We start from the raw sequence: 24,235 nt of genomic DNA, 5'->3' as shown, positions 1-24,235 counted from the left end.
ATGGGGACATTGATGGGGACCCCCCCGGCCCCCCGCTGCCTCCGCAGGACCCCCCATGGCAGAAAGCGACGGCCCCGCCCGCCAGGACCCCGCTCCCTCTGGGCTCCGCACCCAGGTGGGCAAAGGGGCTGGGGGCACGAGGGGGAACTGGGGAACCACGGCGGGGTGTGGGGGCTTAGGGGGGAGATTTTGGGGAACCATGGGCACTCAGAGGGGCATGTGGAGCATTGGGGTGCACGGGGGAGCCCAGGAATCCATAGGGACTTGTGGGGCACAAAGGGGGAGCTCTGGGCAGCTGGGGGAGCATTGTGGGCTAGAAAGATAAATTGGGGTGGGAGAGCTGGGGGGCCGTGGGGGTGCTGGGGGGCCCTTCCTCGGCCCCCCGCCATTGGTGACCCCCCTGCCCTGCCCAGCCCTGCCGGCCCGTGCCGAGGGTCCACGCCTTTGGGAAGGGGGAGCAGGCGCTGCGGAGGGACCCCCGCACCCCCCCCGCCATGCAGGGCTGGCTGCACAAGCAGGTGAGGAGGGGGGCGTGGGGAGGGGGCTCAGGGGCTGTGTGGAGGTTGAGGTGCGGGATTCTGGGGGGTTTGTGGGTTTTTTGGGGGATCTGGGGCAGTGGGGAGGGTGGGTCTGGTGTGTCAGGGGGGCCATGGGGGTGGATGTGGGGCTGGGGGGGAATCAGAGGGAGTTGGGGGGGGGGTCAGAGGGTGGTGAGGGAGGGTTATGGGGTTTGGGGGCTTTGGGGAGATCAAAGACACACGGTCAGACCGGGCAGTGTGGGGCAGTTATGGGGTCTGGGATGGAAGAGGGTGCCAGGGATTGTGGGGTTTGGGGGCTTTAGGGAGATCAGAGACACACGGTCAGACCGGGCAGTGTGGGGCAGTTATGGGGTGTGGGAGGGAAGAGGATGCCGGGGGTTATAGGGTTTGTGGGCCTGGGGGAGTGAGGAGAATGGGGAGATCCGAAGGGGTTGAGGGGTCTGGGGCAGCAGAGGGTCCCAGGGGGATGGGCTGCAGGGGCTTCCCCCCTCCATCCCTTCTCAGGACAGCTCGGGGCTGCGGCTCTGGAAGCGCCGCTGGTTTGTGCTGGTGGATCTCTGCCTCTACTACTACCGGGGTGAGGGGCACGGGGGGCTGGGACACCCGGGGGGCTTGGGTGACCTGGTGAGCCTGGGGGGCAGCGATCCCGGGGTGTTCCTTGGTCGCTGGGGGGCTCAGGGGTCCCTGGGGTGTTGGGCATTCCTTGGAGGACCAGGAATCCTGGGGGATTGGGGGTCCCTGGGGTGTTGGAGGTCCCTGGGGCAGTCAGGGAACCCAGTGGGATCAAGGATCCCTGGGGTATTTGGGGGTCTCTGGGGGAGTCAGGGGTCCCCCGGGGATTGGGGGTCTCTGGAGCATTGGGAATTCCTGGGGATTGGGGGCCTTTGGATGGATCAGGGATTCCCCAGGATCGGGGCTCCCTGGGGGCTTGAAGAGGTCCTTGGTGGGGTTCTAAGGTCTGGTCTAACCCCGGGAGGTTTGGGGGCATCAGAGGAGGTCCCCGGCATCCCCCTGATGGTGCTGGAGATCTCGGGGTGCAGATGGGGGCTCTGGCGCCCCCCATGGTGACCTTCCTGTGCCCCCAGACAGCAGCGAGCAGCAGGTGCGGGGCGGCCTCCCCCTGCCGGGCTACGAGATCCGCGTCCTGCCCGCCGCCCTCCGCGCCCCCCGCGCCCCCCAGTTCCTCTTCACGGTCAGCCCCGGCTCCCCGGGACCCCGAATCAGGAGTGAGAACGGGACCCCGACAGCTGAGCCCGGTCTAGCAAGGATTCCCCCATTGCCAGGCTGAACATGCCGGGATGCGAACGTACTGCCTGGGGACCGAGAGCGCCGAGGAGCTGCACGCCTGGGTCTGTGCCCTGCGCCGGGGGGCATCGGCCCTGCCCGGGTGAGTGGGGCACGGGGGGCACGGGGGGGCATCAGCCCTGCCCGGGTGAGTGGGGCACGGGGGGCACTGGGAGCACGGGGGGCACTGAGAGGTATTGGCCCCACCCGGGGAAGCGGGACACGGGGGCACCGGGGGGCACTGGGGGGCACGGGGGGTATTAGCTCTGCCCACGGGATTGGGGCACGGGGGACGTGGGAGGCACGGGGGCCGGGGGGAGGATCGGCCCTGCCCGGGGAAGTGGGGCATGGGGGGCACCGGGGGGCATGGGGAGCACCAGGAGGCACCGGCCTTGCCTGAGTGAGTGGGGCACAGGGGACACCGGAGGCACCGGGGGGCATTTGCCCTGCCCAGGTGAGTGGGGCACGGGGGGACACCGGAGGCCCTGGGTCCATGGGGGGGGGCACAGAGAAGGGCTGGGTTTGGAAAGGTTTGGGGGGTCCCAGGCAGCAGGAGAAGGTTGGAGAATTTGAGGGTTTGAGGAATCTCGGGAGGGTTTGTGGGGGTCACAGAGCGTTTGGCGGGGTTTTGGGGGCAGTTAACCCTTTAACTCCTGTTTCCCCCCCCTTTCACAGCTCGGCCCGCTCCCTCTCCCAGCAGGCGCCCCAGGAACCGCAGGGTTCGGATCCTCCCTCGCCCCCATTGCCCATGCACGCCCCGGGGGAAGGGCTCGGGGGCCCACCCGTGTCCCCTCCGTGCTGCCCCCCAGTCCCTCCACTGCCCCACAGCGAGGTGAGGTCTGGGCTGGGGGAGAATCGAAATGGGGGGAAATATGAGGGGAGTGAGTACTGGGGTGATTGTGGTGCAGATCCGTGTGGGGAGGGGGGGTTATGGGACAGAGCGGGGGGACTGAGAGGTGGGACGGGGTTATGGGGCAAAATGGGGGGCTGTGGGGCAGAGGGGGGGCTATCGGCCTGGCGGGGGATGGGGGGCAGAGAGAAGGGGCAATGGGGCAGGGCGGGGCTGGGGGCAGAGGGGCTCTGGGGCAGGAGCAGCGCTCCCTGTGCCCTCCCGCAGGTGCCCCAAGCCCAGGAGGAGCCCTCGGCGCGGGGATGTCCCCCCAGGGCCGGGGACACGCCGGGGGCACCGCGGGGACACCCCGAGAACGCGCCCGCAGGTGAGACCCGGCCACACCCCCAGCCACGCCCCGGCCACATCCATTGGTCCAGCGGCCCCGCTCATTCTGGCCCCGCCTCCCCAGAGCGGAGCGCGAGGAAGCCCCGCCCCCTTGGAGAGGCGCCCGAGCCCCCGTCGGAGCGAGACCTCGAGACCAATCAGCCACCGGCCTCTCCAACCGCCTCTTCTGATTGGTTGCCGAGCGCCGCCGAGTCTGCGGGCACCGTTCCCGCTCCGGCATCCAATGAGGCGTCGCGGCGGCGGCGGGAGGGGCCTGGGGGGCGTGGCCGGGCGCGCGAAGGTGTGGCCGGGCGGCCAATCAGGATCACGCTGCTGCAGGCCAGCTTCTGAGGGGGCGTGGCCGGGCCGAGGGGGCGGGGCCCGGTGTGCACGCGCGGCGCGCGGCCCCGCCGCGGTGCGGAAGATGGCGGCGGGAGCGCGCGGCGGGAGCGCGGCGCTGCGGCGGCTGCGGGGCGGGGGCGCGGGCGCGGCCCCGCGGGGCGCGCGGTGAGTGCGGGCCCCCCCCCGGGCGGGGACCCCTGGAACCCCCGCCCTGAGAGCCCCCGCGGCATCCCCGGGTCCCTCATCCTTCCATCCCCCTCCCCGCATCTCCCCCGGCAGGGACGCCCCCGCATCCTCCCCCCCGCACCCTGCAGCTCTCCCGGACCCCGCATCCCTCCTGTCCCCCGCCGCATCCCCCCGGGTGGAGACCCCACCTCTGAGCCCTTGCGGCCCAGATCTTCCCCGCTCTTCGCATCACCCGCATCCCTCTTCCCCTGAGCCCTCCCATTCCCCCCGGACCCCGCATCCCCCCGGGCCGGGACACCCGTATCCCCCCTTCCGAGACCCCTGAGCCCCACCCCTGGCCCCGCATCGCCCCGGGTGGGGACCCCCGCACCCCGCTCCCCTGGGCTTCCTGATCCCCCCCTGAACCCCGCATCCCCCCCGCTCCCCGCATCCCCCCGGGCGGGGACCCCGCACCCCCCCCGAGCCCCCTGAGCCCTCCCCGGACCCCGCTGCCCTCCCCGAGCCGGCGGGCGGCCCCCGGAGTGGCCCCACGGTCGTTGCCTCGCTGGGGACAAAGGTCTGGCCGCAGCTCGGACCCGGGGCCGAGGGGCCCCGTCCCCCCCCCGCCAGTGCCCGACCTTCTCCGGGCACCGGAGCCACCGCTGGGGCTGCTGGGGAGCCCCGGGGGACAGGCTGGGGGCTGCTCCCATCGCCCCACGTCCCCTTGTCCCCTTGCCCGTGGAGGGGTCACCAGCTCTGCAGCAGCCCCTGGGTACAGGGGATCCCATGGGGGGTGTCCCCATGTCCCCTTGCCCGTGGAGGGCTCACTGTCACTGCAGTGGCCAGTGGGGCTCCTATGGAGGTGCCCCCCTTGTCCCACACCCCCACAGCAGTGTCCTTGCTCTGCTGGGCAGCATGGCCAACCCCTCTGGATGCAGGGGACAGACTGGAATTGGGGACAGACCCAGCCCAGACCTGGGACAGGGCTCCCCGTACGAACTGAGCAGGAGCCCGTGGAGTCCCGGGGCTCCCTGGAGGCTGAACAGCAGGGGCAGCTGCCCACAGGACTGGCAGTGAGGCCTCGGGCTCCTGCTTTGCCGGCCATTCCCGGTGATTCCCGGCCATTCCCGGTGATTCCTGGCCAATCCCGGTGTCTCCCTGCCCCGCTGTCCCCGCTGCAGGGGGTACTCCAGGGATGTGGAGGGCAGCTGGTTCCGCTCCCTGTTCGTGCACAAGGTGGATCCCCGCAAGGACGCACATTCCAACCTCCTCTCCAAGAAGGAGACCAGCAACCTCTACAAGATCCAGTGTGAGTGCTGCTGCCTGGAGGAAGGCAGGCACAGCTGGGTGCACCCCTCACCCAATCCTGGGACCCCATTCCCAGATCCCTCCCCCGTTCCCAGCCCCTTTCTCCTGTCCCTGCAGTTCACAATGTGAAGCCGGAGTGCCTGGAAGCCTACAACAAGCTGACGTGAGCACACTGAGGGCCCTTCCCAGCCTCCCAGCGGGGGTTTGGGGTGCTGTTCTGGACTGGCAGGGGTGGGAGGGCTCCTGGAGCTCCTGGGTGGATCTGTGTCCCCTGTTCTGTGCCTCAGTTTCCCTCCCTGTGCAATGGATGCATCCCCCAGGCTGTGCCAGATCCTGTTTGGGAGGGCAAAGAGGGGCACTGGGGGGGTTTGCGCTGCTGCCCCCCACCCCACTGTGCCCCTCTGTGCCCCCACAGAGAGGAGGTGCTGCCCAAGCTCCATTCGGACCCCGACTACCCCTGTGACCTGGTGGGCAACTGGAACACGTGGTACGGCGAGCAAGACCAGGCAGGTGAGGCCAGGCAGCTCCTGCTGCCACAGGCACAGATCTTGGTGGGATTTTGGGGCGCTGCTCCCCTTCTGTTGTAGTGTGTTTTTATACTTTGTAATACTTTGTAACAGTTTTGTTTTTATATCCCCATATTTTTCCCAAATGCTTTACCCCAGATTGTACCCCCCTCCCTGTACCTGTGCAATCCCTTTCCTTTGCTGAGATCACCCCCAAATCCCCACCCTGGCTCTCTGTCAGTCACTCACCATCCCATCCCCTCCATCCAGAACTTTCGGTCCAGGACATCGAGTGATCAGCCAGAGGCCAGGGGTCAGCCCCACAAGTGTTACCCCAGATCCTGTCCTAAATGTCCATTCTCAGTACCCATCCCTCAGGGTCACTCATTGGTCAGTAAATGTTCTCTACTTTAGGTTTCCACCTCCCTTTAAATGCAACCTTGGCACCTCTCCCGGGGCTTTCAGCAGGAACCCCCTGAGGTTTGTGGGGCTCCCTGGAGCTCCTGAAATAAACCTTGGATTAACCAATGCTGAGAGTCCACCCCTTCATCTTCCACCGTTGTTCCAGCATCTCCTCTGCTGCAGGCGATCAGCCTGGCTGTCCTTCTGTCCTTCTGTACCCCAGGGATCAGCCTGGCTGTCCTTCTGTACCCCAGGGATCAGCCTGGCTGTCCTTCTGTCCTTCTGTACCCCCAGGGATCAGCCCAGGGCACAGGAGAGTGCCCCCCCCTCACTGTTCACCATGTTGGGGCTGGCTGGGGTTCCCTCAATGGCACTCAGAGGGACTCAGTGGCACTCAGAGGGACTCAGTGGGACTCAGAGGGACTCAGTGGGACCAGAACCCCCTTGCCCACCCCCTCCCCTCTTTGCAGTGCACCTGTGGCGCTTCTCGGGCGGGTACCCAGCGCTCATGGACTGCATGAACAAGCTCAGGCAGAACAAGGTAATGCCGGGGTGGGGACCCCCCCTGTGCCCCACAGCCCTGGTCCCTGTCACCCCTGTCACCCCAAACCCCCGGCTGGGGCTGTCCCCAGGAGTACCTGGAGTTCCGCAAGGAGAGGAGCCGGATGCTGCTGTCCCGCAGGAACCAGCTGCTCCTGGAGTTCAGCTTCTGGAATGAGCCCCAGCCCCGCCAGGGACCAAACATCTATGAGCTCAGGACCTACAAGCTGAAGGTGGGGATCAGCCTGTGCCTCAGGAGGGGTCTTCAGGCTGGTGTACTCCAGTTTTGGGGGGCAGCCCCCCAAAGAGACCCCATCCCATGCTCCCCTCAAGCTCATGGATACATCCAGCACCAACAGAGACCCCATCCAGTGCCCCCCCCCAAGCTCCTGGATCCCCCAGCACCACTGGGCACCCCAAGGCAAGGCCCAGCCCAGCCCATGGATAACCCCCAGGGCCATTGGGGGCCTCATCCCAAGCCCCTGAAACCCCCCAGTGCTAAAGTGGGCACCATCCCATGACCCTCCAAGCCTATGGATGCTCCCAGTGCCACTGGGGACCTCTTCTCATGCCATTCTGAGCCCAAGGATCCCCCCAGTGCCATTGGGGACCCCATCCCCAGCCTCCCCCAAGCCCATGGATCCTCCCACTACCACCAATGACTCCATCCTGTGCCCCTCCCAATCCCCTGTGTGCCCCTCACCCCACTGGGGATCCCATCCCAAGCCCATGGGTACCCCCAGTGCCATCAGGGACCCCATCCCAAGCCCCCCAACCAATGGGTACCCCCAGTGCCACTGGGGTCTCCCAGGCTGGGTGAGCAGGGAGGTTCTGACTGGTTTTCCTCCCCCGTTTCCAGCCAGGCACCATGATCGAGTGGGGCAACAACTGGTAAGGCACTGATTTCCCAGCATGGAGGGACCCAAGGTGGGAGAAGTTCCCTCTGGAGAAGGGGGGACCCCTGGGGCAGCCCCCCACGTGTCCCCTGCTCCGTGCAGGGCTCGGGCCATCAAGTACCGCCAGGAGAACCAGGAGGCAGTCGGGGGGTTCTTCTCCCAGATCGGGGAGCTCTACGTGGTGCACCACCTCTGGGGTAAGGGGGGGTCACCCTGAGGGACCCCCGGCCTGGGGGCTGTGCTGGGGGGCTCAGGGTGCCCCCCCTGCTCTCCCCACAGCCTACAGGGATCTGCAGTCCCGGGAGGAGACCAGGAATGCGGCCTGGAGGAAGAGGGGCTGGGATGAGAACGTTTATTACACCGGTGAGTGGGACCCCCACCCGCTTTGGGGAGCCCCTGGGGGTGCTGGGGACCCCCTGGCCTCACCTCTGTGTCCTTTGCTCCCCCAGTGCCGCTGATCCGGACCATGGAATCCCGGATAATGATTCCCCTGAAGATCTCCCCCCTGCAGTGATTGGAGGCCGGGCCAGGGGGGTCTCCCTGCACCCCCAGGGGCTCCCTGGCCCTGCCCTGGCCCTGCTGGGGAAGGATGGGGGGGTTCTGCTCCTCCCGGCTCCCAGCTCTCTCCCCCAGCCCGTTTTGGGGGGTTGAGAGCAGGGGGGGGGAGGTGGGAGCCCCCCCATCCTGTGGGGGTCCCCAGGATGGTGCTGCTGGGGGGGCTGTAGAGGTGGGGGGGGGGGCTTAATTGCTCCTGATGAGCCCAGCGGGTGCCTTTGCTGCCAATTAAATATTTAATATGCTAAAGCCTCTCTTGGGGTGGGGAGAGCAGGACTGGGGGTGCTTGGTGTGACCCCCCCTCCAGGCTGGTGTCACCCAGGGGCTGTCCTGCCCCACGTCGTGGGTGATTCCTGCACCAAAGGACCTCCACCTTGGGTGCTGGGATACACTGAGGGACCCCCCAAAACCCCAGTGCCACAGGGGATCCCTTGCCAAGCCCATGGATACCCCCAGGTGCCATCAGGGACCCCATCCCATGCTCCCCTCAAGCTCATGGATACATCCAGCACCAACAGAGACCCCATGCAGTGCCCCCCCCCCAAGCTCCTGGATCCCCCAGCACCACTGGGCACCCCAAGACAAGGCCCAGCCCAGCCCATGGATAATCCCCAGGGCCATTGGGGGCCTCATCCCAAGCCCCTGAAACCCCCCAGTGCTAAAGTGGACACCATCCCATGACCCTCCAAGCCTATGGATGCTCCCAGTGCCACTGGGGACCTCTTCTCATACCATTCTGAGCCCAAGGATCCCCCCAGTGCCATTGGGGACCCCATCTCCAGCCTCCCCCAAGCCCATGGATCCTCCCACCACCACCAATGACTCCATCCTGTGCCCCTCCCAATCCCCTGTGTGCCCCCGACCCCACTGGGGATCCCATCCCAGGCCCATGGGTACCCCCAGTGCCATCAGGGACCCCATTCCATGTCCCCCATCCAATGGGTATCCCCAGTGCCACTGGGGACCCCATCCCAGGTCTGTGGGTACCCCCAGAGCCATCAGGGACCCCATTCCATGTCCCCCAACCAATGGGTACCCCCAGTGCCATCAGGGACCACATCCCCAGCCCATGGACACCCATCAGTGCTTCTGGGCCCCCTCTCCAAGCTCCCCCTATTCCTGTGGGTGCCATTCTGCACCAGGAACCCTCCCAGTCCCACCGGTGCCCCCAGTGCGGAGGTCTCACATGTGGCCGCGCCCCTTCGTTAAACCACGCCCATTTTACCACACGAAGCCACGCCCCCGGAGCGCCCTGCGGGTCCTCCAGGGTGCCGTGGCCGCTAGGGGGCGCCTGGAGCAGCGGCCGCCGCGCCGCACTCTGTGCTCCGCGCTCCGTGACGTCACTTCCGGAGGCGCGGAGGCGAGGCCGCGGTGAGTGCCGGGGTGAGCCGGGACCCCGGCAGGGGATGGGGGAGCGGCCCCGGCCCTGGGGCTCAGGAGGGGCGGGTGGTCCGTGTCCCGCTGTGGCACGGGCTCGGTGGAACTGGAGGGTCCTGGTCTGGAGGGGCGAAGGCCCTGTGCTGGGGGAGTTTTGAGGGCTCGGGCCCGGTGTGCGAGGCTCTGGGGGCTCTGGATGGGCGGAAAGTCCCCGGTGTCAGCGTCAGGGGCGGCTCTGAGGGAGTGACGGGCTCTGGGCTCGGTGTGCGAGGCTCTGGGAGCTCAGGAGGGCGGAGAGACCCCGGCGTGAGGGTCTGAGGAGGCTCTGAGGGAGTGACGGGCTCTGGGCTCGGTGTGCTGGGCTCTGGAGAGGTGGAGTGTCCCGGGTCTGGGGGTGCTCGCAGGACAGTTCGCCCTGTGATGGATGTGCGGGGCTCTGGGATGCTCTGGAGGAGCGAAGGGTCCCGGGTCTGTGAAGGCTCTGGGGGCTCTGGTGAGGCAGAAGCCGCAGTCTGGGGGCTCAGGGAGGGGCTGAGCGCTCGGGCCCGGGGTCCCAAGGGAGCTCAGGGGCACTGAGGGGGCTGGGGGGCTGTGGTGGAGCAGACCCCGGGCCCGCCGTGCTGGAGGGGGCTGGGAAGGGATGGGAGGTGCACGATGGAGGGAGGCACAGGGTGCACTGCAGAGCCCAGGCGGGGCTGGCGGGGGGACCCCGGGAGAGCCCCGGTCCGGGCAGGTTTGGCCCCCACGGACTCGGCCCGTGCTCCCTCCCCAGCCCTGCCGGCAGCACCATGTCCTCCGAGTCCAGCAAGAAGAGGAAGCCCAAGGTGATCCGCACAGACGGGGTCCCAGCCGAGGGCAAGCGGGGCAAGGGCGACACGGACCAGGTACAGACGTGCCCAGGGCCCCGCCCACACCCCTCTGTGCTGGCCTGGCTTTCCCTACTGGAAAACAATCCCAGAGAAGCTGTGGCTGCCCCATCCTGGCAGCATCCCAGGCCAGGTTGGATGAGCCTTGGAGAAAATTGGGATAGTGGAAGGTGTCCCTGCCTATGGGACTGGATGGGCTTTAAAGTCCTCCCTTCCCACCCAAACCATTCTGGAATTCCATGAATTGTGAGATCCAGTTCCCCCAGCTTCCAATGCCTCCTAAACTCCCACTGTGAATTCCTAAACCTGCTTCCATCTCTTTCAGGAGACACAAACACTCCTCTGGAGAGTGAGCACAAAGCTGGAAGATCCCTCAGGGATTTGCATGGTGCCTTCAAACCCTCCCGTGAGCAGCAGGATAGTGTAGGATCAGCCAGAGTGGGAGCGGGGTGGAAGAGGAGGAGGAATCACCTTTCTGGATTGTTCTCTGTGGTCATGGAGATCATGGAATATCCTGAGTTGGAAGGGATCCACAAGGATCCTCCAGTCCAACTCCTGGCCCTGCACAGACACCCCGATGGTGTCAGTTCAAATTTATAACAGTTAAAGACAGCTTGACCTTGCCAGGTGTTTTAGTGACTGGTGGGTTTGGGATTGTTGGAACTGAGTCCTCTCCCTGTGTAAAGCCATGGGATTCATGGGCACAAGTGGCAGCTCATCCCCCAGAGCCCTTTCCAGAGGGAGGGATGAGCCACAGGAGGTGTTCTTGCCTTGGCAGGATGCCAGGTACTACAGCGAGGAGAGCGAGGTGGATCTGCGGGACCCCATCAAGGACTACGAGCTTTACAGAGAGACCTGCCAGGAGCTCCAGAGGCTCATGGCAGAGATCCAGGAGCTGAAGAGCCGGGGCATCAAGGAAAATGTGAGGAGAGGCCTCCACGTGTGGTGTAACATGTCTGTCTTTGGTGTTTCCCCATTAATCCCAGGGGAAAAGCAGCAGGAGCTGTGATGCCTTGGACATCACAGGGAAATGGAGCAGCCTCCCTTTCCCAGGCTGCTGGGGCAGGAATTGAGCTCTGGAAATGGAACAACTTCCCTTGTCTTGGGCTCCTGAGGCAAAGATTTAGCTCTGGAAATGGAACAACCTCCCTTTGCCAGAACCCTTTGCCAGGCTGCTGGGGCAGGAATTGAGCCCCCGGAAATGGAGCAGTTTCCCTTGTATTGGGCTCCAGGGGCAGGGATGTAGCTCTGAAAATTGAATAACCTCCCTTTCCTAGGCTGCTGGGGCAGGAATTGAGTCCCTGGAAATGGAACAGTTTCCCTTGTCTTGGGCTCCAGGGGCAGGAATTGAGCTCTGGAAATAGAATAGCCTCCCTTGTCCCAGGCTGCTGGGACACATCAGGTGCCTCAGGCTGAGCCACCTCTGTTCCTGCCCCTGAGGACAATGGCTGCAGTGATTCTTTGAGGAGCCTGGACCCCCTCTCAGTTACTCCCAGCAGAGCCCTCTGCTCTGGCAGCAGGAGGCTCCCTCAGAAGCCTCAGGGACATAAATGTGGCTCCATAGCAAAGCGTGGAGCCCCTTTTGTGGCAGGAGCTCCCTGCAGAGGTGGTGCCAGCCATCCCTCCTGCTTCCACCCCCTCTCTCCTGCCCCTCAGGCCTCGGAGATCGACGAGCGGCGCGTGCAGAGCTGCGTGCACTTCATGACCCTGAAGAAGCTGAACCGCCTGGCCCACATCCGGCTGAAGAAGGGCAGAGACCAGACCCACGAGGTGCCAGGAGGGGCTGGGAGGGAGGAATGCAGCTTGGGATTTAGGGGGGTCAGAGATGGGGCAGGTCCTGCCTGGTCTGAGTGCGTGGTGTGAGGAGTTACACCTCAGCCAGGTCGTGGGGTTTGAGTTGAGGGTTTGTTGGGAGGCTCTGTCTCAGTTTGAACAGCCAGGTGTCTGCCAAGGAAGGCAGGAGCCTCCCTTGAAATGGAAAATGTAAACCCCCTCCCTCTGAATTATTATAATTTTGAATTTAAGAGGTTCTCAGGCAAAGATATGGGAGTAAGAATAACAGTTCTTTACTAGGAAAATTAAAAATACAAATGCAATAGTACAAACAAAAAGCCAACAGTGACAGGGTCAGACCATGCCCTGTCCCCTGTGTGTCAGGGGGGTGGCACAGCCCCATCCCATGGGGGCTCAGCCCTCCTGCAGTGCCAGCTGTGGCTCTGCTGGAGCAGGGATCCTGCACAAGGGGGGAGTTTTCCTCTGCAGCTCCAGGGCTGCTGCAGATGGGCCTGGGCTCCCTCTGGCCATGCAGGGCAGCAGAAGCTGCTCCTCTGGCAATGCACTGGGCAAAGGCTGCTGGGCTGTGCCAGGCTCCCATTGGATCCAGGTAGGAATGCTTGGCTCCTGCCCTGGGCAATGCAGCATCTCCCCATGGGATGCTGGAATTGGATCAGCCCTGCAGGGACACTCAGTGGCCATGGACAGCAGAGATCTCCTGCAGGGAGGATTGGCTGTGGGAGAGATAAAGGAAAAACTGCCCCATGGACAGCAGAGAACTGCCCCAGCTCTGACAGATGGGGGTAGAACACACACCCACAGCTAAGTCTTTCAACCTCATACAGGTTCTGATCCTGATAAACTCCTGCTGGGTGCAGGGCAACTCTAATTAGATCAATAATGAAGGAGCAGTATCTGCCTTTGTCTCAGTGTAGCAGGAGGTCAGAAACTCTGTTTCAAGGGTCTGGTCTTGTGCAAGTGTATCAATGAGTGGATGGTTGGCTGGAAGCTCCATACCCAGAGTTCTCAGAGAGGGGACTCTGTGCCCCAGCAAATGAGCCCTGTCCTGTGCCTTGGCTTTGAAATGTGCAGGAAGGAGCTGGATCAGTCTGTCACAATCCTTTGCTCCTCCAGCCTTTAAAAATGTCATTCTTCTCCCCAAAAACTGTTGCATACCCTAAAACCTGCTGTCCCAAGCTGCTGTAGTGACAGGGTCTTGGTGACTTTCTCTTGGTGATTGTTTTTCCTGCTCCATCCCTGCTCTGGCTGTGTCTGTGTTTCAGGCAAAGCAGAAGGTTGATGCCTATCACCTGCAGCTCCAGAACCTGCTCTATGAGGTGATGCACCTGCAGAAAGAGATCACCAAGTGCCTGGAATTCAAGTGAGCATGGCCAGGGAGCAGAGGGAGCATTGGTGTGTCTGGGATGGGTGGGGGATTCCTGAGTTTGGGAGTTCTTCCCATGTTCACTGTGGGAGCAGAGTAGGTGCTCCAGGTGTTTGTTATCATGGAATGGTTTGGGTTGGAAGGGACATTAAAGCTCATCCAGTGCCACCCCTGCCATGGCAGGGACACCTCCCACTGTCCCAGGCTGCTCCCAGCCCCAGTGTCCAGCCTGGCCTTGGGCACCTGTGCCAGGGATCCAGGGCCAGGGCCTGCCCACCCTGCCAGGGAACAATTCCTAATTCCCAATATCCCATCCATCCCTGCCCTCTGGCAGTGGGAGCCATTCCCTGTGTCCTGTCCCTCCATCCCTTGTCCCCAGTCCCTCCCCAGCTCTCCTGGAGCCCCTTTAGGCACAGACAATGGTGGCTCAGCAGCAGGGCAGGAAGCACCAGTGGGACACTCTCCTGTGGGACACATTGAGCACCTCCCACTTTTCCCTGGTCTGATCCATGTGTCCTGGCAGATCCAAACACGAGGAGATCGAGCTGGTGAGCCTGGAGGAGTTCTACAAAGAGGCCCCCCCTGAAATCAGCCGCCCTGCCATCACCCTGACCGAGCCCCACCAGCAGACCCTGGCCCGCCTGGACTGGGAGCTGGAGCAGCGCAAGAGGTGGGTTGGTGGTGTTCCCATTCCGTGCTCCAGGGATCTGGGCACACACCTGGAGTTCAGGGGGTCCCCTCTCCATGTCCCAGCTCCAGGGATCTGGGCAGACACCCAGAGCTGCTAGGAGAGCAGATGTAGGGATGAAGTTTTTCACACCTTCTTGTGTGGCTGGGAGATTCCTTCTGTGCTTGCTGGGATCCTTGCTCCATAGGTCAGGGAGTCCTCTGGCACTACCTGATGATCCAAGGAGCAAAGGGAGCCCATCCTGGCTGGAGCTGCTGCCATTCCATGCCATGGTGTGGAGCTGCCAACCACACCAGGCTGGGACAGCCCCGTGTCCTGCTGCTGGCGTCACCGCTGTCCCAGGGCTCAGCTGCTCCCTGACTCTTGCCCCCTGGGAAAAGGAAACATGACACAGCATTCCTGTGTTTGGAAAACAGTCAGGCAGTGTCCAGGAACACCTTCTGGAAAGATCAGTTGGAACATGCTGGTGGGTGCAGCCTGAGGGCAGCTCAGCAGAGCAGATGAGGTGCTGGGTGCCTCCAACCCTTCATGCTTCCCTTTTCCCAGATCCTTTCCCTAAAACCTGGCTGCTTTTGCCTGGTGGAAGGCAGAGCCAGGATCCTCCAGCTGGCTCGCAGAGGGGTGTTCAGCTGCAGATCTCTGATCATTGCAAACATCATGGAGACCCTCAGCTGCACATTAAATTGCTGGGAAGCCTTGGAATTCCCAGTCCTCACTCTGTGGTGTCTAAGGAATGCCCCTGTCCATCTCCCACCACTGCTGAGGTGGAGCATGGCCTGTTTAGCTGCTCACAAGCAGATGCCAGTGGTGCTCTGGGCATTTTCTGATGTAGTTGGGGTTGTTGACATCCATCCATCATTTATGTTGGTGTTTTTAGCTGTGCAACCCCATTGGATTGGCTTTGGATTCTTCTCCACCTTGTGTGAGGTGCCTCTGGAGTAGAGTGCAGGGGTTTCATAGCTCTATTTTGGGAAGGTGTGTGAACACTGGAGCTTGTGCAGGAGCCTCTTGAGATGTGCATTGACCCCCACAAATACAGTTTTGCTTGGAAACAGAATCCAAGTTCTGCAAGGTCAGATCTGTTCCCCCTTGGAGAACCCTTGTCCTGGGCAGGCCACTTCCATACCCAGTTCCCTGCTCCTGCTGGGAAAGGGCTCACAGGCAGCAGCAGTGAGGGGATTTGGTGTATTCTCCCTGAACACGAGGTATCCAGGGCTCAGAGCATCATGGTGCTTGCATTTGCCTGGGTTTTCTCTGTTGAACCTTGGCTATGTGACATGAAGTGGCTCTGGGGATATGAAGGGACAAAGCCTCTTAGGGAGCTCAGAGGGGTTGTGGCTGCTGGCAGCAGAGCCTGGTGTGGGAGCAGATCTCCTGAGGGAAGAGCCAGTTGCTGCCCCTTTTGGAGCACAGCATGAGGCTGAGCTCCCTCTTTTCCTTGTTTGTTTTCCATCTCTAATCAGTTCCTTCCTGCCTCCACTTGCCCTTGGTGTTAGGAGCTCTGTGTTTGCCCCATGTCTGAGCTCTCCTGGTTCCTTAGGGCAGGGCAGGAATGCTGGGGCTCATCATCCAGGTGGACCCCAGCAGATTTAGAGCTGTGGTGGGTGGCAGTGACAGAATTCCCACCCCTAGGCTGGCAGAGAAATACAAGGAGTGCCTGACCAGCAAGGAGAAGATTCTGAAGGAGATTGAGGTGAAGAAGGAATATCTGAGCAGCCTCCAGCCTCGACTCAACAGCATCATGCAGGTACCTGAGCCCTGCTGGAGGTCACACTCCGAGGGGCAGCTCCTGGGCTGGTTTGGGTTTGGAGATGTTTCATTCCCACTCAGGGTGGGCAAGGGGCAGATCCGAGAGCCCTCCAGAGTCTCCTTTTTTATTTATGCAGCAATTCCTGCAGAACTGCAGCTGCAGGAGCTGCTAAATGGGCCTTTCCCTGGAGAGCCCCACGCAGTTCCAGTCCCCTGTGAGTGCCTTGGGAGGGAAGAACAGGAGGAGGAACTGGGTTATTTCCAGATCCAAAACTTTCCTAGCAGAGGCAGCTGCCAGCCCTTTCCTGGGGCTCTCCGTGTTTAACCCTGCACCACTGCTGCTGTGCCAGCTTCATCTCCTGCTCTCTCAGGGCGAGGAGGATGAGCTGTTCCCTTCCCAGTGATGAAGTCTCTCCCTGTCATTCCCAGGCCTCCCTTCCTGTGCAGGAGTACCTGTTCATGCCCTTCGACCAGGCTCACAAGCAGTACGAGACTGCCCGGCACCTCCCGCCGCCTCTCTACGTCCTCTTCGTCCAAGCCAGCGCCTATGGACAGGCCTGTGGTGAGCAGCGAGGGGCCAGCGCCCCCCACGGGCCAGATTTCACTCCTGGCTGCAGCAATCACCACTTTTTGGGGGTGTTTCCCCACGGTCTGCTCTGCTCTCAGATTCTGCTGAGCGCAGAGAGCGGGGTGGCCCCACGGTGCAGTGAGGCAGCAGCATTTGAAACCTTGTTTGCTCAGCTGCCTCGCTGGAAGAAGTGCTTGGGAAGCTCCCTTCCCACCCCTTCCCCCATTCCCAAGGTCAGCAGGGATGTCCTTGCAGCCTGTGGGCAGCCTGTGAGCTGGCTCAGTGCTGTCACAGCTTCCCCAGAGCTGTCACCCCCTGCCTTGTGCCACCTGGGGACCCCAGGCCTTGTTGAGGCCATTCCCACAGCTCACCTGGAAACCTTCATCCCTTTATTTTGGGGGGATTTCTGGAGCCTCCCTGAGCTGGGAGGGATTTCCTGGAAGAGGTCAGGAATCCCACTGGGCTGTGCACACCTCCTGTGTGGTGAGGGCTGTGGTTTGACCTGTTTCTCTCAGTGCCAGAGGAGCATGGAAGGACATGGTGGTGCTTGGCCACACCAGGTCCCTGCTTGTCCCAGCCAGATCCCAACCTCTCCTGGCTCTTAATAAAGATTTGGCCCTTATGGTTTCCAGGGAGAATCCCTCAAAACCCATCGTTTTCCATCTTCTGACCCCATCCTGTCCAGGAGATCCAGCCCAGTGGTGGCCTCCCAGAACCTTCCAGACAACATCTCCTCCCACTGGCCTTTTGCTGGAGCTTCCTTCACCAGGAACCAGGAGCTTTAGGGGCAGGGCTGCTCTTCTCACTGCCTTTGCAGCAGGAGTGGCATTCCTAACTCAGTTTTCCTGTCTCCTCTGCAGATAAGAAGCTGGTGGTGGCCATTGAAGGGAGTGTGGAGGAAGCCAAGGCCCTTTATAAGCCACCTGAGGACTCACAGGGTGAGTTATGGTGTTGCCCTGGGGATTTGTTCCTCTGTGCCTGCAGCTCCTGGGACCCTGCTTCTGTTGGGAAAGGGGTGTCAGGGCTTGGGAAAAGCCCTGGTGGTCCTGCTGGTGGTGGGAGAGCTGGGCCCTGGGTGGTCCCTGCTGACACCCCTCTCTCTCTGCACAGATGATGAGAGCGATTCCGACGCAGAGGAGGAGCAAACCACGGTAAGGGACAGCACTGTCCCCCTCTGGGGAGAGCTGGGCCTGGCTGGGGCTGGCAACTGCCCCTGCACACTGTGAGTGTGTGTGGAACTGCAGTAATGGCAAATGCTGACCTTTCCTGGGAGGAGGGAGCTGCCATTTCCAGCTGGTGTCCCAAATGCAGGAGCAGGCAGGGTACAGAGCTGCTCCTCTCGTGTCCCATCCCTGCAGCTCCGGCTGGAGCTGCTCCACTTTGTATAAATAGCCTGAGGGCAGGGAGCTGTGTCCAACAGGGAGGGATCTGTGTCCATCCCGTGCCAAAAGCATTCTCTGCACCAGGGCTTGTTCAGCACTCCTTGGAGGAAGTGTTTCTTCTCAGATAATTCCTGCTGGATGCTGAGGGGAGGCTGGAGATGCTGGTTGCTCCCAGCAGCAAAGCCTGAAGGGGCTCTGGGCCTCCACTCCCACCAGCAGCAGCAGAGCCAGGTGTAAGGAGCTGTTCTGTGGGGAAGGGTAAAGGGAAGGGTCTCATGTCCCGAGAAGGGAATGGAGCTGGAAAGGGGCTGGAGCCCCAGGAGAGGCTGAGGGAGCTGGGAAGGGGCTCAGCCTGGAGAAAAAGAGGCTCAGGGGGGCCCTTGTGGCTCTGCACAGCTCCTGTCAGGAGGGGACAGCTGGGGGGGGTCAGGCTGTGCTCCCAGGGAACAGGGACAGGATGAAAGGAAAGGAAAGTGTGCCAGAGGAGGATATTGGGAATATTCCTTCAGAGAAAGGGCTGTCCAGCCTGGCATAGCTGCCCAGGGCGGTGGGGGAGTCCCCATCCCTGGAGGGATGGAACAGCCATGTAGTTGTGGCACAGGGGGACATGGGGCAGTGGTGGCCTTGACAGTACTGCAGGGATGGTTGGACTTGGTGCTCTCAGAGGGCTTTTCCAACCTAAAGGATTCAGTAATTCCAGGTTCTGCCTCTTGCAGTGGGAAAGCTTTTGGGCCAGCAGGTCCTTGGCTTTGTCTCCCAGGAGTGGAGACATTCCCTGGAGCTGGAGGAGTGACAGGAACTGGAGCTGAGTGAGGGTTTCCTGCTCTTCTCCCTCCCCAGGACAGCTGTGACCATGGTGCTGGGGCATTGTGGAACTGGACTGGAGGGAAAGAGCTGTGTGCTGGGAAGGTCCATGGGTTGGTGAGGAGCAGGAGAAGGCTCTGACAGCTGTTTTGCCCCCCCAGAAGCGGCGCAGGCCCACCCTGGGCGTGCAGCTGGATGACAAACGCAAGGAGATGCTGAAGAGACACCCCTTGTCTGTCACCCTGGACCTGAAGTGCAAAGGTGAGGGGCTCTGGGGTGTGACAGCAGCTCAGGGACTGTCCCCAGCAGCATTCTGGGTGCCTTGGGAGGAGCTGGAAGTGTGGGGGGGTTTCTCTGAGCTGGAACAGGCACCAATGTCCCCCCTTCTGTGTGGGCAGATGAGAACGTGCTTCACCTGACCTTCCACTACCTGATGAACCTCAACGTCATGACAGTGAAAGCCAAGGTGACCACTGCCATGGAGATGACCACGGCCATCAGTGCTGGGTAAGGAGAGCCCTGTGGGCAGCAAGCCTGGAGATCACCAAGCAGTGACTTCATGGGCTTTGGGAGCCCTGCAGAGCCTGGAGATCACCAAGCAGTGACTTCATGGGCTTTGGGAGCCCTGCAGAGCCTGGAGATCACCAAGCAGTGACTTCGTGGGCTTTGGGAGCCCTGCAGAGCCTGGAGGTCATTGGGCAGTGACTCCATGGGGTTTTGGAGCCCTGCAGAGCCTGGAGATCACCAAGCAGTGACTCCATGGGCTTTGGGAGCCCTGCAGAGCCTGGAGATCACCAAGCAGTGACTCCATGGGATTTTGGAGCCCTGCAGAGCCTGGAGATCATTGTGCAGTGACTCCATGGGGTTTTGGAGCCCTGCAGAGCCTGGAGGTCATTGGGAAGTGACTCCATGGGATCCAGGAACCTTACACAGCCCAGAGCTCATCAGGCAGGGACCCCTCTGCCCTGTGGGGTTTGGGAGCCCTGCACAGCCCAAGCACCTTCCTCCCTCTCTCCTCTGCCTTGACAAGCCAGACTCAGGGAGTTTGGGAACCTCTCAGCAGTGCCAGAGCTGTCAGGAACTGAGGGAAAGTCTCTCCTGCTGACACATTCAGCCTCCCTCCCACAGGCAGAGCCTGGCAGCTCCCTCACCTGACTGTTCCTGAGGTCACCTTGTCCTGAGCTCCAGAGATGCAGCTGCCTCTGCCTGTGCTCCCCAGAGCCTGCAGGAGCCTGATTGGTGTGAGGAAAAGCTGAAGTGGCAGCTTTGGGAGCCTGCCCAGGGAGCTCCCAGCAGCTGCCAGCTCTTTGGTGGCTCTCCCTGGGACAGGAGGTGCCTGAGGAGGAGGGAGGTGGGAGAAACTGGTCTGGGCTTGCCTGGGAGCACGTGCTGCCTCCCAGCCTGTCCCATATGCAGCCTCCTCATCCTATTGGGGTTCTCTTCTTGCTGCAGACACCCCAAACCCTCTGTGACAGCAGCTGGAGATCCTGTGCAGGGTGTTCCCTCCCTCCTGCTTCCCTTGGCTGTGTTACCCCAAAGCAGGGAGGCTGTGCCTTGAGCCAGACCCCAAATCCTACAGCCCATTGTGGCTGGTCAGTCCTGTGAGTACAGTCAGACATGAGGAATTTCATGGCACTAGAGGGAGCAGCTTCCTGGAAGAGCAGGAGCTGGTGCCCTGTGGTTTCCATCCTGCTCCAGGCAGGGAGGAGACAGCTCTCCCTTTGGAGTGGAATTTGGGCAAAGTCATTCTGCTCTTGAACTCATGAAACTCATAATCCCCTTCTCTGGGCTTGGAGCCTGTTCATGGAGGGATGAAGAGCCCAGACTGCTGCTGATTGACCTCTCCTCTCTTTCTGCCAGGGACCTGCTCTCCCCAGACTCCCTCCTCAACTGCCTCTATCCAGGGGACCACGGCAGGAAAACGCCCAACCCGGCCAACCAGTTCCAGTTTGATAAAGTGGGGTGAGTGTCACCCATGCCATTGCCATTAGTTCCTTGCTTCAGCACAGCAAATCCTCCCTGCTTGGTGTGACCCTTCCTCATTGTCCCCACAGCATCCTGACCCTGAGTGACTACGTGACAGAGCTGGGACACCCCTATGTGTGGGTGCAGAAGTTGGGTGGCCTGCATTTCCCCAAGGATCAGCCTCAGGCATGGCACAAACCCCTCCCCTCTCCCCCACAACATTGGGCTGAGCTTTGGGGTCCTGTCCTGTCCCCCTGCTGGCATCAGCTGCCCCCAAACCATGGCTGGGGCAGGCTGAGCTGGGCTGGATCTGTGTGTGGGACCACACTGATGTATTTCCTGTCACATATGTGACACAAGCCCTTTTAGTGACTGAATGATGGGTGCCTGTCCCTGTGGGGGTGTGGCTCCTGGCCTGACATCCCTCCTGCCCACAGCACACGGTGGCTGCTGACAATTCCCTGAGTGCCAGCCACATGGAGCTGACAGTGAAGCTGCTCCGGAGCCGTCTGCAGTCCCGCCTGGCCCTGCACAAGCAGTTTGCATCCCTTGGTGAGTGCTGGGCTCCCCACCCTTCCCTGGGGACAGGGGTGCAGTGGCAAGGTCCTGCCCTTTCTGGGGGCCTGGGTGCAGTGGCAGGGTCCTGCCAGGCTCCCCACCCTTCCCTGGGGACAGGGGTGCAGTGGCAGGGTCCTGCCCTTTCTGGGGGCCTGGGTGCAGTGGCAGTGTCCTGCCAGGCTCCCTGCCCTTTCCATGGGGACAGGGGTGCAGTGGCAGTGTCCTGCCAGGCTCCCCACCCTTCCCTGGAGACAGGGATGCAATGACAGGGTCCTCATGCAGGAAAGCATCTCTGCCCTGCTCAGCCAAGCTCGAGGTGGCCATGATCCTGAATCCCAGTTATTCCAAGCTGCTGACTTATCTTCAGCCAGTGCCTGAACTGGGAGGGAGAGTGGGACATCAGCAATCACAGGAGAGGAGGCATCAGCTAGCTGATGTCACATTTGATGGGTGGGAGTGCCACCCTCAGCATTCTCAGTTGTTCCCTCAGCCCTTGGGAGTTGTAGGAATGAAGGAACTGCCCTATTTTGGGTAGCAGAGGAAGGCCCTTTCCAGTGCCCAGCACCTCTTTGGGAATGGCCATCCCAGTGCTGGGAGGTGATTTGAGACATGGTGGGAGGTGAACTGCACAGCATGCATGTTGTGTGCCTGTGAAGCAGCCCAGGGATCCCGTGGAATCACAGCCCAGGGATCCCATGGGATCACAAGCCAGGGATCCAGTGGGATCACAGCCCAGGGATCCCATGGAATCACAGCCTGGGCTCTGCTGGGCACCTGATGGAGCTGCTGAAGGATGACATCATGCCCAGGTCCCACTTTGGGAGTGTCCCCACTGCAGGACAGTGGCAGAGCAGTGTCCCCAGCCCTGTCCTTGCTTTCAGAGCACGGTGTTGTGCCGGTGTCCAGTGAGTGCCAGCAGCTCTTCCCCACCAAAATCGTCTCACGCCTGGTGAAGTGGACTGCCATTCCCTATGAGGATTATGCTGTAAGTGCTGAGCACGAAGCTGAATCCCCCCCCCTTCCAGCTCCCTTCCAGCTCCCACATGGCACTGCAGCCATCATTCCTCCTTCTCCTCTCAGGAGCTGCCCTACACTAAGGATGTGATAGAGGCTGGCTTGGCTGAAGACACTCACCTCTACTACATGGCCCTGATAGAGAGGGGAACAGGTAGGCACCTTTTCTTTCCTTGGGAATTCCCAATCCTCATCCCAGGGCAGCTTCATGGGTAAGCCCCCTGGCTGGAGAACCTGTGAGTGACACCTTTTCCCTGCTCAGCCAAGCTCCAGGCAGCTGTGGTGCTGAACCCTGGTTATTCCACGCTGCCTCCTGTCTTCAGCCTGTGCCTGAACTGGAAGGGAGAGAGGAACAGCAGCAACGACGACAACATTCGGGTACTGTGGGGTGGGGGCTGCATTTTTGGGGTGTCCCCAGCAGTTCTATGTCCATAACAAGGGAATGTTGGGGTGAGCTGGTGGCTGGACACTCCTGTGTGACCATGTTCACAGGGGTGTCAGGTTGAGGGAAGAGATGAGGATCTGACTCCATGTTTCAGAAGGCTTGATTTATTATTTTATGATATATATATTACATTAAAACTATACTAAAAGAAGAAATTATTTCATTAGAAAGCTAGCTAAGAATAAAATAGCAAAGAATGATAGCAAAAGTTTGTAGCTCGAGCTCTCTGTCTGAGCTAGCTAAGCTGTGATTAGCTATTAATTACAAACATCTAACATGAGCTAATTGAAGATCCACCTGTTGCATTCCACAGCAGCAAATAATCAATGTTTACATTTTGTTCCTGAAGCTCTCAGCTTCTTAAGAGGAAAAATCCTAAAAAAAAAGATTTTTCATAAAAGATGTCTGCGACACTCCTGGGAATGCAGGGTAGAGATCCAAGCCTGTACCAACCTCATCCCTGTTTTCCAGGCCATGGAGAGCGAGGTCAATGTCTACTACAAGGAGCTGTGGGGGCCCAAACCTGGCTACCAGCTGCTCACCAACCAGCTGCAGCGCCTGTGCATGGTGCTGGACGTGTACCTGGAGACAGAGCCCCACGATCCCAGCGTGGAGGGGCCCAAGGAATTCCCCCAGGAGAAGATGTGTCTGCGCCTGGTCAGGTGGGAGCTGCCGGGGGGCTGAGGGTGCTGCCAGGGACTCTGGTGCCATTGCTGTTCCTGGAACCCTGTCCTAGAGGGGTCAACCCCCACAGTAACCCCAGAACTGGGCCTTGGCTGTGGGTGCCATGGGATGTTCCTGATCCCTGTGGTCACAGCCTCTCCCTCTTGTCCTCTTCCAGGGGTCCCCTGCGCCTGAAACCCTTCAAGTTCAACTACCCCCAGGGGTTCTTCAGCCATCGCTGAGCAGCCCTGGGCCTCATTCTGGGATGGGACTCGTTCACTCTGTGGCAGGAGTGTTCCCATCCTGACGTTTCTGCTCCTTTTACAATATTTTGGGGTTTGTTTGAAGGTTTTGTAGTCAAAGGGATTAAACTGAGTTAAAGAAAAATTGTGTGGGTGCCTTGTCTGTGCAGAGGAGCTGAGATGAGGGACCTGTGAGGGCTGCAGCAAGCCTTGTGTCCCAGCCCTGGGCTCTGACAGCCTTTCCAGGGATGTTCCCTGCCTCCTGACTTTTCTCCCCGTCACAGGGACTGGGGAGCTGAGATGGCTAAAAACTGAGGTGGCTAAAAATAGCCCTTTCCAGAGCCCGCACTGCAGCCCCAGCCTGTCCTTGCTGGCTGGCTGCCATCCCACTCAGCACAATCCCTGCATCCTGGGGGGCTTCTCTGCTCCCTGGGCTTGGAGGGGGGAGCAGAGCAGGGTCCTGGGATAGGCAGGAGGAGGGGTGGGACATCCTGGCTTGGCTTGTCCTGCTTGGCCTCAGAGAGTTGGGATGTGCCCCCTCCCCTGCAGCGCTCTTTGTGGTGGGCCCTGACTGGCAGAGCTGGGGTTCCATCCCCCCTCCCAAGGTCACTGTCCTTCCTTCATCCCAGCCTCTCTGTGTCTCCCCTGGGAGTGATTTCTCCCCCAGCAGGGCTGAGAGCCCCTCTCCTGCTCCCCCAGCCCTGCCCTGCCCTCGGTGCTGTGCTGCAGTGCTGGGCTGTGCCGCAGCCCTTGGGTTAAACCAGGCTCTCCCAGTCCCTTGGGAGCCAGGCTTTAAAAAAAGAAGGAAGGGAAAAAACACACTGAAATCCTTTGGAAGGCATGGCAGGGCTGGCCCTGTTTCCATGCTCAGGACACAGGGTCCTTGTGGCTGCTGTGGGGTGTGTTTCCCCTCTGGAAAGCCCTGTGTCACCCACCCCAGCCCTTGGTGACAGATCCCAGCCCCACATTCCCACCTTCCTTCCCCGTCTTCTCCCCAGGACAAG

At 61.2% G+C, this 24,235-nt stretch overlaps 2 protein-coding genes across 8 annotated transcripts; both read left to right on the top strand.

The window, feature by feature from the left end:
* The first annotated feature begins 1,822 nt into the window (after positions 1 to 1,822).
* NIPSNAP1 (nipsnap homolog 1) lies at positions 1,823 to 8,002 on the top strand. Its single transcript, XM_054645851.2, has 13 exons — positions 1,823 to 1,926; positions 2,499 to 2,655; positions 2,941 to 3,040; positions 3,125 to 3,546; positions 4,728 to 4,855; positions 4,972 to 5,017; positions 5,270 to 5,364; positions 6,233 to 6,303; positions 6,395 to 6,535; positions 7,162 to 7,193; positions 7,301 to 7,395; positions 7,478 to 7,561; positions 7,648 to 8,002. The coding sequence occupies exons 1-13, from the start codon at positions 1,830 to 1,832 to the stop codon at positions 7,710 to 7,712; spliced, it is 1,533 nt and encodes a 510-aa protein (XP_054501826.2). The 5' UTR covers positions 1,823 to 1,829; the 3' UTR covers positions 7,713 to 8,002.
* Positions 8,003 to 8,477: 475 nt separating this feature from the next.
* On the top strand, positions 8,478 to 23,376 carry THOC5 (THO complex subunit 5). Of its 7 annotated transcripts, none has more exons than XM_054645747.2 (21): positions 8,478 to 9,124; positions 9,903 to 10,014; positions 10,322 to 10,402; positions 10,775 to 10,918; positions 11,653 to 11,766; positions 13,053 to 13,150; positions 13,677 to 13,823; positions 15,474 to 15,588; positions 16,020 to 16,152; positions 17,019 to 17,096; positions 17,269 to 17,309; positions 18,506 to 18,605; positions 18,743 to 18,851; positions 20,205 to 20,306; positions 20,399 to 20,495; positions 20,747 to 20,861; positions 21,749 to 21,852; positions 21,948 to 22,035; positions 22,144 to 22,259; positions 22,798 to 22,988; positions 23,168 to 23,376. In XM_054645747.2, exons 1-21 carry the CDS (start codon positions 8,550 to 8,552, stop codon positions 23,229 to 23,231), a joined length of 2,724 nt encoding a protein of 907 aa, XP_054501722.2. In that variant the 5' UTR covers positions 8,478 to 8,549; the 3' UTR covers positions 23,232 to 23,376. The 7 variants fall into 7 exon arrangements, with proteins under 7 accessions (XP_054501722.2, XP_054501725.2, XP_054501724.2 ...); XM_077188069.1 differs by having other exon boundaries at positions 9,113 to 9,136; XM_054645750.2 differs by lacking the exon at positions 10,322 to 10,402 and having other exon boundaries at positions 8,482 to 9,124; positions 9,903 to 9,954.
* The last annotated feature ends 859 nt before the right edge of the window (positions 23,377 to 24,235 follow it).

The sequence above is a fragment of the Agelaius phoeniceus genome, chromosome 18 (assembly GCF_051311805.1).
Source record: "Agelaius phoeniceus isolate bAgePho1 chromosome 18, bAgePho1.hap1, whole genome shotgun sequence".
Lineage (NCBI taxonomy): Eukaryota > Metazoa > Chordata > Aves > Passeriformes > Icteridae > Agelaius > Agelaius phoeniceus.
This window is presented reverse-complemented; position numbering and strand designations above follow the sequence as displayed.